The sequence below is a fragment of the Colossoma macropomum genome, unplaced genomic scaffold (assembly GCF_904425465.1).
Source record: "Colossoma macropomum unplaced genomic scaffold, Colossoma_macropomum, whole genome shotgun sequence".
NCBI classification, from domain to species: domain Eukaryota; kingdom Metazoa; phylum Chordata; class Actinopteri; order Characiformes; family Serrasalmidae; genus Colossoma; species Colossoma macropomum.
The window spans coordinates 25025297-25039205 of NW_023494784.1; the positions used below are offsets into that span (position 1 = coordinate 25025297).

Below are 13909 nucleotides of genomic sequence, written 5' to 3' on the forward strand. Positions count from 1 at the left end.
ATTTATTATCCTTTCATGAACGGATATTTAATTTTTTTTCTCTTTTTGTGCGAAATAATAATTAAAGCTGTCAAACCCATTATAGTTCCCCTGTGTTTCATCAAGTAATTTCTGCAGCCTGTAAAGGTGGTAATTCATGCCTCTTCCTCCAGTGTCATAGGAAGCGCGCTCACCACACTGTAATACTACATAACCGCTTTAAACACCACTGTACTTTTCATTAAAGGGGTCCAAGCATTTCAGCCGAGCAGCCCGGCAGATCTGATGAGCTCATGGAGATCACTGCAGCTCCTTTTACGGCTTGACATTTATCACGTGGCCAGGAGGCTCAGCCCTTGGAAGCCCCTGGCAGAGGAGGAGGAGGAGGAGGAGGAGGGAGGTGATAAGTGGAGGAGTGTGGAAGGCGTAATAACAACAGCCAGTTGAAGAATCCACCCATATGCCCGGCTACTCGATCACAAAGGCGGCTTGACTTTTGGTGAAAATCGTGTGTAGTTGACTGCGCGTCCTTGGAGGCAGGAGGGCAGAGAGGGATTAGACTATGGAAGATGAGTGCCAGTACACCCGCAGCCCTGTGTGGGAAGAGCTGGTGAGTATCCGTACATTTCCTACTCGGAGAAGAAGTAAAAACTGTTCTTTTGCTACGAGTCGGAGAGCAGTGAGTGATCAGTCAGAGGTTTAAAGAAGGTCTAATAGTCGAGAATGTTGTCCAGTTTTAGCATGGCGCTAATGTCGCTGCTATAGAAACCGAGAAGGATTTTTTCTTTCCTGTTTTTGTTGAGTTCGTTGTGGAGTATGAGATTCAGAAATACGAGTTTATCGGTCTCTTTTTGGCCACATTTAGCCTGCTGGAGGATATCTGTTTTAATATAAAAGGTTTAGTGAAATTAAACGCTACAGGCTGGAGTTTACCGTTTAAGGGTTGACTGCCACACGGGACTGTTGAACTGATAAATCAGATTACAGTCAAAGAGTTAGCACTATTAGCACTGTTTCAGCATAATGGATATACAACAGCATAATGCCTGAAAGAAAGAAAGAAAGAAAGAAAGAAAGAAAGATGAAGCGAGGAATAATTAAAGAATGAAAGAAATAAAGAAAATGGGATTATTTTTAAAATGTCAGAAATCCTCTTCAATGTGAGTAAATCCATTTGATTTGCAGGTCTAGTCAGACTCAGTTTATCTTTGAAAATGAACAATGATTTAGCCTCACTTAAGCCTAATTAATTAAATAGGACATTAGAAACCGGTAGAGGATTGTCAGAGCGCTGTATAGGGTCACCAGTTAGAATTAAATAATATTAAATACTAAATAATACTTTTGAGCTGGCCCCTATTTCGTCCAGATTTCTTTGGAAGAGCCGTGTCGCGCAGGCCTGGATGCGGGACAGCAGAAGTGTCAGCCCGCTGTAATTGGTTTTGGATGGTGCTGAGTCTGTTGAGCGTATGGAGCCTGTCTCAAAGTTGTCCTACAGGCGTGCAGCCGTACGACAGAGGGACATGTGTTGCAGTCCTGGCAGCAGTTGGAGTTTCCTCAGAGCTCAGCCACCGCTAGGGTCTGCTACAGAGATTTCCTCTCTGACTCCATGTAGGCTGAGCCTGTGGGTTATACACAGCCTTCAGAGAGCGGGAGAGCAGTGTAAGTGTAGTGTTGAGGGAAAATGATCACTGCTCGGACACGGTAGCCGTCCATGTGCTCGTTTGAGGGTGGCGGAGTGAGTTAAAGGCTGCTCGCCTGCGCTTTGGAGGGCAGTGAAAAGCTAGTGTGTGAGAGAGAGGGAGGCAGATGACGGCGAAGAGAGGCTCCTTCCAGCCGCTGTGCAGCAGCTCCCGCCTGGCGGAGAGGAAGGGAGCGGCACTCGGCGGAGCTAACGCGGAGCTCCGTGCCTCCTCTCTCCCTCAGCAGGAGCCCAGAGGAGCCGCAGCGCCGCCGGGAGCCGTCGGGGGAGCAGGGCCGGTGGACGAGTCCTCCGACAGCGAGGGAGAGCAAGAGGGGCCGCAGAAACTCATCAGGAAAGTCTCCACCTCTGGGCAGATCCGAAGCAAGGTAAGGAACCCCAAACTAACGGTCTAGTATGCATTTTTTTCTCTGACAAGGTTTTGACATTTGCATCTGTGCAGTAGCCTAAAGCGACGGTTCTCCATTCGGCTTTGTGACGAGTTGAGACACGACGCTGGTTCTGTATGGCGAGCATCCACAGGTTGTGTTAGCTTATGGCTTATATGGCATTAATGGATCCGGCTGGCAGAGCAGAACGACACAAAAAACAAACGATTTGCCTTCTCTTTTTGATCAACACCGTTTCGCCATTCACTTCATGTTGTGTTGGTAAACGCGAAGGCCTCCCACTTCGAAAGGTTTCAGACCTGTTGCTGTTGCTTGGCCACTTGTTGAAATGGAGGATTTTGTGTTAGGTAGCGCTGAGGTATTATAAGATATCAGGGAATAGAGAGCTCTTGTTTATTTAACTTTTATTTCAACTGATTCTAACTAGTGGATATATGCAAGTAGGCAAGTTAAATTAAGTAATGTTTAGTGGGAAATGTATTTTTCATTCAGAACCTAAGACACACTACGTGTTGTGCATAACCATGTAACACAAAGTCCCATCTGAATCTATGCTGTTGTGCACGCATCATCATAACTCTTCAAACCTGGCTTATTCAGCCTTGCAGCAGGTTATAAATTATGCTCTGCTTTAGTGATCACACCTACACTAAATCTTCTCTTTAGACGAGTCAAAAAAGTACAAGTGGAAAAAGTTCCCTTGCTGGACGTGCAGCCTGCTTTTACTGACCTCTAAGTTCTCCCAGAGCTCATTTAATTGCTCCAGTGCTATCAGTCACTCGAGGAAATTAAATACTTGATCCCACCTCGCAATATCAATTAGGTGAAATTAGTCAAAACTAGTGTGTGCACTTGAACTGTGCCCCATAAAAAAGTTCCTTTTTTGACCAGGATGAGGTCCCCTCAATTATTGACTGCTGCTCTCCAGCCTCGCTGCATTATTTAAGAAGGCTATATTTAGAGGCTTGCTGCTTTGGATCGCGAACTGATGCCGGGAAGGCCTATCTTTTGACATGTTAATTAAGAGCCTGTTTAAACCACACCAGATGGGTAAATAGGGACTCTTTAAAATGCTAACAAGAACGTGAGAGTCACTTCAAAATGTCTTTTCAGCCAGGATCGTTCTGAACTTTTGGGGGCCCACGACATAGTGATCATAATAATTTGCATATATGAGTGAAAAAGAATTAAGGCTCCATTAATCCTGATTTGGAAAAAGATACGGGAAAAATAAAGACAATAAAACAGAATACAACATAATAGCAGGAATGAATAAATAAGTACATATCTACATTCTAGCTGCTGCATTCTTGGGGGCCCTAAGCAACTGCTTATACCATTTATAGCTTCCTAAATTTAAAAGCCTTTCTTTAAACATTTCTGTATTTGAACTGTAAACAGAAAAGTGTCACTGGTGTAAACAATGCTGCACCAAGGCACAAAAAATAGTATGGCACTATGCTCTTTGGACATTGCGTAAACCTTTACATGCCATCTGATAAGATTTCCTTTTATATGGCCTTGTGCACCTTCAAGAGAGCTTTAAGAGACCATTCCTAACTTCCCGTAGCAAGACGTTAGTAGACACAAATGCTTGGCTCATTTTTTTTTAGGTCACTTCCATCAAAGGACATGTTTGCTGCTTTTTCGAGTTCATGTTTCTAGTTTTTCTAGACAGCATAAGTTTTTGATGTTATAATGCTTTTCACCACTCACCACGCTGGAACATTCAGAGACATTGCTGAATTCTGGAGTCATCAGCAATGTGCCATGAAAAGCGACTTCCTTTGCTGTGATAACGTTAGAGAGAGCGGCTCGCTCTCGGCCCTGTCAAGAATCCTAACCAGGCCATCTGCATCCTCACTCCGGGATGCACACACACACAAGGCCCAGTGCCGCAGTATGTATGGCTAGTATATGAGTTTACACATACAAGAGGGTGACAGAGCTTGCATATAAAAGTGCATGCACCTAAAAATTGAGAAAGTACGAGATAATCATTAAGTGCAGTGAAGGAGAACGGCTTGTTGTACGTGTCCTTGTCTTAGAGAAGAAGAATGAGAAATTGAAGAAGAATGAGAGAAAACAACATTTTCATAGTAGATTCTCTGTTCTCCTGTGTTTTAACTGGACTTCTCTGGAGGCTGGTAGGCTGCGCACTGGGCTGTGATGTGTGCAGATTAGCGGTAATGGAGCACGCAGCCTCTGAGTGCTGTTCCACCTCATTGTTTGCTCAACTTGGCTCATCATAGAGACTGTCTGTGGCTTCCTGCCTGTGCCTCGGCCACCGACACGCACACACATACGCACACGCAAACAGCTGTCCAGATGCTATGGATCTCTTACTGCGGGGGTGCAATGACAGTTTTTCACCCTGATTTGCTGATGCCATGGCAACCACCAGGTATATCTTCATCAGCCTAATGTGTAGGAGCAGAAAGCTGGGAGCAGCACTGTTACAGAGAGGCTCAGTCACTTTCAGTAACGGTTAAACTGGAGTAAACAAGCCTTAGAAGTTTATATCAAACGTGAAGACAAAACAAACGAAATAAAGAAAAAGGCTGTTCCATTCCTTTTTTTTGTCTCGTGATTTGTAGATTTAGTTTCCGTAGCAACACCACTCTGTTTATTCAGTAGGTTTCCCACGCAACAGTCTGTCTATTTGTGAAGCCAGTTTACAGGTTTTCTACAAACTTGAGACAGTGTGCTATACATAGCATGGGGTGAGTGGCATGTATTAGTTTTATAGCCCAGTTCTTGGTATTTCTCTCAGTTAGGCAATGAAATACATTTTTCAGGTGTACTAATGTACTAGTGACTTTGATCATTCCTATAGGTAAATTATTCACAGAGACCAACGTTGTACATCGTTTGTGACTTCAGGCATTTTCCAGCAACCACTGTAAATGCAACCTTTAGCCTTTAAGCTGGCTAACTAAACCAAGATTAATCATAACCATAAATGAAAATAAGATGATCAGTGGGCAGTTACCACAGGAATTACAATTTAATGCATTGATGGACATAATCCATATTCAGAAACCACCCCTTTATGCCAATGATATAGCAAAAGATATTATAGGGTCAAACCTTCCTCTTTTTAGCAGTGTAGCAATTCTCACATTACACTGCAGACATAGTGCTTTTCTCTCACCTGATTGAGGCCAGTTGTAGCTGGGAGGACAGTTTAAGGTCTTCTTTGCAGCACTCCTGCTCTGAGCTCTTTGATCATTTGGTGAGCGTCTGCAAAGGGTTTGAGCAAAGACAGAAAGTTTAACAACTATGGAGCTTCAGACTTTTTGTTTCCACACACATACTAGCCAGTACTGTGCAAAAATCACAGACCACCCATTTATTTACTTTCCAGTCAAATTGGTCATTAAGTAGAAGTTATTCATTTTTCAGGAGATATTCTAAGGATATTAGATGTAATATAATCTGCATTTGCATAAGGAAAGGAGAGGTCAAAGGAAAATAAGAAAAAAACAGGAGATTCCAAAATTGCAGTTCAAAAAATTGTTAAAAGATATAGAGAAAAAGTGACTCCTAACAAACATGCAAGACCTGGTAGACCACCAAAACTGTTAGCATCACCATCAGATAAACAGTAATTAAAGCTTTCATTTTTGAGAGAGAGGAGAAAATCAAGCTCCAGTCTTGCTTCAAATCTGAACAAATCCACAGATTTTCCTGTCCATCCTCCCACTATGGAAGCTGTTGCTGAAAAAACAAAATAGACAAAAAAGAAAAAAGACAAATCAAACAGAAAAATCAACATCAAATCAAAAGAAGCTGCTTATGTTTCTCAGAACAACGACTGACATATAACCAACCTCTAAGACTGTAGTCTGGAGAAACTTTGCAGATTTTTTTGAAAAAACAAAAGCAAGTCTGTCGAATAGAAGCTGTAATAAAAAATAGGCAAACAGTGAACATGTTAAATAGTGAAAAATGTTGATGTTATATTTAGTTCTTGAGACTTTTTTGTGATCAATTTTTTATTGAGAAAAGTAAAGGAAGGACCCCCCACCCCATATATGTATAAAAAGCAAACATATGTAAACAAATACAGGCTTATGTGATCATAGGAAGTTAACAATGTCTGTTTCTTGATGCTGAAAATAAACAACTTGTACGTAATGGCTGTTTTTACTGGAAATTAAGTAAATGAAAGATGGTTTGTGACTATTGCACAGTACTGTAGATCAAGAGCTGACACCTCCAGTGCATGGAACCCATATGGTGTGTTGTAATAGATTGCAATATAGCCAATTTGTTTTATGGAATATGTCAACGATATATTTCACTGGGAAGCTTCAGGTGCATCAGTTGCACTAAACTAAATTGGGCTAAAGTGAATTAGAGACCTCTGTTCCACCACCTCTTGCTCAGGGCAGAATACATGAATGACAATACTTACACTATCTGCTTTAACTGCTTTTAAATATAAATAATAAGTACTAATAAAGACCCACAAGGAATGCTTGCCTTGCACTTTACCTTTAAATTGAGGATGTGAATAAGTTTGTGTAATCTTATGAAATTGACTTAAGCAAACAGCGTGACTGTCTGAGTTCCTAATGAATACCAGCCCCCTGTACTGTTAATGCACCGAAAGTCTTGGGTTACCCTGTTGTCCCCCTGCTTTATCTGCAGTGATGTGATTAAGCGTAGAATGAGAGAATTTGATAGTGCAATTAGAACTTAGAGTGCACAGAGCAGATATTGTGTTTAGGACTCAGTGATGCCAGGGTAGACAATAGCCCACACAGCCTATCACAATCTCATTGATCACAAATCACATTAATGTTGAGTAGGAGAATGAAACAAATGAAACAGGAAGCTGTAGACAGATTGAAATGATAACTCTGTGAAATATCAGACAAGGTTTACTTTTACTCTGCTTGAACCTTTGCCTGGATCATTTTCCCATTAAAATGACAAAAGAAGGAAGGAAAGAGAGCATTAAATGGAGAAAGAACTGCAGTCAAGTCATGACAGGTCCTGTTATTAAGTTAGGAAGATGTGCTCTGTGGGGACGAGTCCATGTGTCCTGTGCTCTAATTCGTGAATGGGATGTACTGCTGTTTAGATACTGGAAGTGCCACAGGCATGGAGTGTATACTTGGGTTTGACTGATATATCAGTTGGTCAATAATATGCTCAGATATTGAGGTCCTGCAAATTTATTGGTTTAGCAAAACTGGTAAAGCATAGAAAATGAAGAATGCTGTTTACTTTTTGAGCCTTCTGCCCAATGACAGCTGGGATAGGCTCCAGCACCCCCTGCGACCCAGAAGGATAAGCGGTTAAAATGGTGTGTGTGTGTGTGTGTGTGTGTGTGTGTGTGTGTGTGTTTCCTTTTTGAGAGTCTATTAGTATCTTGCCCATCTTGACACAGACTGCTAAGGTGAGTCATTTTCCATTTGTGTTTGAACTGGTAAATTTGACCACAAAACACCACCGTGGTTAAAATAACAAAAGCAGCGTGTCCAGACCTAACCCTTAGCATGAGACTAACACATGACAACACAAGAAAATCTTTTGACAAGAACTGATGACAAATGAGAAAAATAAGTGGTGATTAACAGAAAAGAAAACCACACTGAATTCTGGGAAGCCCCTCCTGCACTACAATATTTATATTATTGTAGACTTTGTGAGTTTCTGCTGTTTATTTAAGTTTGAGAACTGAGGATCATATTTCACAATACTCAGTTGACAACTGACAATCAGAGTCAGTACAGCACTAATTAAAGGAATGGTTTGGTGAAAAAATAAACTTACACAGTTTTCCACTCACCCAGATGTAGCCAATCAGCCAAGACATGTTTGGTGTATACATTTAGCTTCTTTAGTTTAGTCCTGGAGCTACAAGGCTAACATTGCTAACAAACACTACAAGTCAATAGTCACCCAAATCTTTTTCATAAACAAAAAATTGCTCTCAAACTGCATCCAGTTTTTCATTAAGGCCGTTCAGGCTTGTCAGTGTGGTTTTGGACACAGTATGACTTTCAGTGAGCTTTAAAAATGAACAAAACTCCACCTGTAGCCTGACTCCCCCATACAATCTGGCTCCCCATGTGTACACACAGATTATGCAGGTGTATGGATACTAGTTTACTGTTGTGATTTCTGTTGTCCCTGTGTAATGTGCGTGCACACATTGGGAAGTTGAATTAAGGCTCAACACCTGCTGTCTGAAGTGGCTGCCCACCAGGTTTATCTATACAGTGATGTTTTATTCAGTTTTATAGCTCACAGTAAGTCTGCTGGGTCCTAAACCACTTAGACTATGAAGTCTTGGGTGAGTATTGATTTTTGTTCTGTCTATTTGTCGTGGAATTTTCAAATTGTGAAACAAAACCTGTAAAAATGGAGATACAATGTTTTGTTCTGAGGGTTTCTATTCAACATTTTATATACTGCACTGTATTAAAATCAAATAAAGTGGCCTGATTATGTTCACTTTTTAATGAAACATGCAGTTGGTCAATGTTCTTTAAATACAAATGATATCCTTAGGATATCCTCATTATTGTCTGTCATAATAACAATATTTATCACAATAATGATAAAATGTCATCATATTGCCAACTTCTACTCTGTGTTGCATATGATTTACGTCAGAAAACATGAGATTAGTGGCAAATATTGATTTGTCTTCCTAGTGAAAATGCTGATGTCTCATGATCCCATACACTATAGGCTATATGTGGTTTATGGAGGGGATTGTACAGATCAGCTTTGTTGATAACATAGGGAGTTGAAAACTGGAAGCCATCCAGGCACCCCTGCAACCAGAGTGTCGTTTACTGGAGTATTGTCGGAGACACACGATTAGACAAAGCTACTCCAATGAAATGCTATTCCTTCCTCTTTCACAAGGGCTCTGTAAGTGAAGCATTACAGAGTAAATTGCTCTTGGAGGCTGAAGACGGTCAGTATTTTTTCCTCATTATGTAATTTTCATTTCATCGTAATTGGGCCTGGTTGATGTATTTCCTGCCTCACATGACTTCGTTTTGCAATAATTGACTGACTGATTTGTCTTCTGAGTTGAGTGACCTTGTCAAACCCTCATAACCTACTGGCCTTAAATGCCATCTATACAGTCTTCCAGTGTAGAGGGGAATCTATGGATGGTTGTGACATGACTGTTGGTATTTGATGGCACCATGTCTGTATAAATGGAACAAGACTGTACTGTATGTATATACTGAGTGTGTATGTCGGGCAGGGGTGACTGGACAGAGCTGGCTTTTTTGTTAAGCGTTTTTAACGGCTGTTCTCCTCCCCCTCCCTCCCCTGCTGACTGTATAGCAGTGTTTCAGTGGCTGTCATTTGTTTCTCCTCCCCACGCCTGAGCGTCCTGACCAGTGTAATTGTTACCTTGTGCGCTGCTTCACGCTGTACACAATGGCTCTGTGTCGTTGGAGATGGGAAAATTATGTGCCAACATTTGACAAGGTGTAATTGCTGGACCAGTTTAAACCATGCAGAAAAGTTTCACTGGAAGTGGTATTTTTAACTTGCAGGGCTGGAGAAGAGTGTTTGTGTTAATGTGGGGCTCTGATCATGCTTACTAACACAAAGCAAGAAAAGTTATCACTAGGGTGGAAATGTGTCCCTATGTAATTTTTTTATTCACTAGCCTGTCATGAAATAAGAGAGTCGTGAGTTTTCTCTGTTTTGTGGTGAGAATGTGTGAACATGTGCCTCTGCAGATGTAAGTTCATCACCATCAAAGCACAGAGTTAACTTACTCCAAAGTGGACCACAGTAGACTTTGAGATTTATAGGGCAAGATATTTTTTGGGTAATTTTGCATATCATTCCTAAAATACATCTGGCTTTCACAAGCTTAAAGCAGAACCATCTGTCACCACTGAGATGTAGATCATGCCATTGGTTAGAGTCTTGTCTTAGCACAAACTGCCTTTTTAGAGCACTTACTGCCTTCAAATGAGCTTAGGAAGACCAGTGAATTATCCATGCGTGTTTAGTCTGGTTTCTAACCACAAAATCTGTTTTCTGAATTCAGTATTGACCCAAACATGAAAGCGCTAGATCTTGTTTCAAAATCTTTGGCTTGCTTTAGAGCAAACGGTTCTTGGGAATTGGCAATCCTGGAGCTAGCTTCCAATTAGACCCAAAGCCATTTGTGGCAGCAGTAGTTTGCTATGTCTTCAGAGTGGCTGGAACGCTTAGTGGGGGAGTTTGATGTACTGGCCATTAGTAGTAGCCTGTGGGTAATTACCAACAGAGAAAAGCTGCATCGTTTCAACTCCCTGGCACAGCAGTTTGTATGGTGTCTTTGCCACAGAACCCCCCACAAGCCCAATATTCCAGATATAAAGCCACAGTCACCACAGTGCTCAAAAGCAGACTTATTTACAGGACCAATCACCAGCCAACATGCGCTAGATCTTTTTCATTTTATATATACCCTGCGTGGTCCACGTCCATTTAGGGCTCAGCCAAATTGGCCAACACTAGCTCATGATATTTTCACAGCATTTTGTTTAGTTAGGAAAAATGATTATATGAACAAATGTATAATATAATTTTATGATTTCTCATGAAAATGTCTGGGAATGCCAATACTAGTAGTACTACTACTACTACTACTACTAATAATAATAATAATAAAAATACATTCATAAAATTGCATCTCAGTGTGATTTACGGTAAATTTGAATAAAACAAGGTAATTGCACATCACATTTACCATATTATACTTTTACTGTATCATTCGTACTTTTGCCATGTCTGTTACCAGTCAAACAGTGCAGTAGGATTCTTTGCTGCCGAAATGTATCCACCAGGGCTTTTTTGGGATCTTTGTGGTCTATACAAATATCTTTGTCTTATGCGAAAGTTTCAATACCCCCTTTTAAAGTTTTATTGATTTTCTAAGTGAAAACAAGTAGTACATCCTCAACAAGAATAAGCTTAAATATTTTTTCATGAAATTTTAGTGCACGATTTCTTCTTATTTGGAACAAAAAAAAATGCTGTAACTTTTTCAGCAACAACATTTAACATAAAATGTTTTCCAGTATGTCTCCGTAGACAATGTATACTTATTTTTACTTAGAAAAACAAAACAGACACCCAAACCCAAAGATCATCGCTGTGGCGATGATAAATGACCTTCATTCATTGATACCTCAGATTACACTTTCATTATATCTTCAGGAAACCTATACACAGTAAATGAAGTAGTGAAGACAGCTCAGAATGTTCTTAGCTATCTGTCTGAATTTTTAGTTAATGAGCTTGCATGTCTAGGCTTTGAGACCATGAGGATGAGTGAGTATGGACATGTATCTGGCCTTGTATTATCCTACAGGTGAGGGTGAAGCAAAAACATGTCACTACATCTGAAGAGAACATATCTTTTAAAGTCAAGGATAACACAGCATGCCAGAAGGGCAAAGTGTTCTTCTCATCAGTCTAGTCCAAACACAGTCCTTCAGTTGAAAAGGCTATGAAGTGAGTTCTGAAATGAGCTCCTTTAACTGAGGAACACTGTCAGTGTGCTGCCGAAATAAGGACACAATGCCAGATAGTAGTCCGACATGGGACACAGTATTTCTGAGGAGTTTCAGGAATCACCTGCTGTCCTTCTTAAAATACAGCCTTTTTTTCCTAATATTAACAAAATACTTACGTTCTCTAAACATTGGATAAAGAGTCATAAATTAACTATTTGACTGATTCCACTTATATAACACGCAGAGGTTGAGACTTCTATTGGTCTTTTTTTTTTTTTTTGGAATTTCAGTTCAGATAAGCATGTGCACCTTGTACATGGATGTACTATGAAATGATCTAGGAGTTGGATTCACTGCGTTAAATCACCCATATGGGTGCTTGGCACATCCTGTGTATGTGTGTGTGGGTGGGTAGATGGTGGAGGCACTGCAGGCGTGTGCCAGCGAGTGAGATACTGAGGCTGGATATCCTCAGGGACAGGATGAAGGCCTGTTTTCTTCATTCACTTTCTTAGGAACTCCTGCTTTGTGCTCTTATCCCCTCAACACAGCTGCTGCCCTCGTTGCCGCCTTTGTCTATTGTGTGTGCGTGTGTGTGGTGTTTTTGTGTGTCAGTGTCACTAGGATTGAGGTGTGGAGTTACACACTGTGCTGTGGTAGAGTTACTGAGGGCTGTGTGTGTGTGTGGGTGTGTGTGTGTGTGTGTGTGTACAGTATGGCACAGTGGGGTTACTCAGTTGTGTCTGGCTCAGTGCTGTTCTCCCTCTCACAGTTTAGTGAAGAAACACTCTATTAATAGATTGATTCTTGTCCTACTTGGCAACAGGAAGAAAACTGAAGACAAGGAAAGGAACTATGGAGACCAAAAACGAACAAATAAATGGAGCATTGAAGTAGACCATTAATGTTTCTCCTTTAACCGTTTGAAAACATCATTGGCTTTGTGTTGTCAAAGTACTTTAAAATGCAAGAGTAGCAATAATAACATGCAGTAAGGACGCAATAATTTTAATACAGAAAATGCAGTTTGAAAAATTGAAGAAACGAATGTGTAGAAATTTAACACTGTATCACTGATGCAATCCTCAGCCTCTTGTTAGGGTCTTGTATTTGACTTTTCATGTCAAAACTAGGCATGTGGGTGCATCCCATCAGAGTAAAAAGGATGGGATTGATTCTGATATCTGATGTCAGGGTGTCTGATAATACAGAGTACTGCTTTGATTCTAGTGCTCTGTTAAGACCCTTGTGTTTGGCTAGTATGCCAGAGTGAAGACCAATTTTTTGGGGGGATTTAAATCATATTTGTAAATATAGAGGGTTATAACCTCAGCCGATATTAACAATATAATAATAGCAACACCAGGATTTGAACTCGCATCCCCCTGACAATAATGGCGAAACCTTTATTGCCACTGGGAAACCAAAATTGATGGGTTTTTTTTGTGTTAAAACTGGACATTTGGTTACATCCTATCAGAGTAAAGTGGTTGGAGAAAGGGGAGGATCTTGTGCTATGCAGTCAAGCTCAAATGACTGCGCGTGTTTCTGAATTTGCTTAAAAAAAGTATGAATTTCTGATGTGGCTTTGAAAAAGTTATGTTTTATATATCTGGTTTGTATATAGCCAAACCAGTCTTTATAATTTATAATTAGAGATCTAGAATTAGGACATTAACACATGAAATATCACAAATTGATGGTCTAGAGGGTATATAGAAAATCAGCCAATATTGATGACTTGTGATTTGATCATCAAAAATATCACTAATAATTAGTGACTCGCAGGGATTTGAACTCAATAACAATCTCCTGATGACAGGGCAAAACCTTAGATCTTCCACTGGGAAACCCAATATGAGTCACCACCTGTTTAATTATATTACAGCAATAAAGCCTAAACTGTTGGCTCTGAGCACAAAAGTTAGTATAACAAAAGCTTCTAAAATGTATCAAACCCTAACCTTTAGTTTGGAATCACATGAAAAAAACCCCAATTCTAATATGATAATAGCACTCCACAACTTCACACCTATCAAATAGTTTGGAATTTAGAAGCTGTAAAAAAATGAAAAAAATGACCTGTGTCCAGAATGATGAACAGAGCTGAAGATACCTGGACAATTATTAGTTTGATTATAACATCATGCTGTTAGAATTAAAGTATTCAGAATGCCTCCTGCTTCAAACGCTGTTTCCTAACTTAACAGGAAATTAATATAAATAGATCATTTCAATATGTAAGCATGTAGCTTCTTGTTGTTCCGATAATGCTTGAAATATTCAATAAAGCATTTAAAAAGTACCTTCTGGAGTTATATTATATTTCAGTCAGC

The 13909-nt window shown here is 40.2% G+C and overlaps 1 protein-coding gene across 4 annotated transcripts in view; it reads left to right on the forward strand.

The window, feature by feature from the left end:
• The first annotated feature begins 351 nt into the window (after positions 1-351).
• The window catches only part of dgkh (diacylglycerol kinase, eta), a 75407-nt gene continuing 61849 nt past the window's right edge, over positions 352-13909 (forward strand). For 3 of the 4 annotated variants that reach the window (XM_036565289.1, XM_036565297.1, XM_036565331.1), the window contains exons 1-2: positions 352-589; positions 1906-2049. In XM_036565289.1, coding sequence (XP_036421182.1) covers positions 542-589; positions 1906-2049 — 192 coding nt within the window. In that variant the 5' untranslated portion in view covers positions 352-541. Of the gene's footprint in view, positions 590-1905; positions 2050-7437; positions 7481-13909 lie in introns of those variants that run through there. The other variant, XM_036565314.1, reaches the window with a different exon arrangement.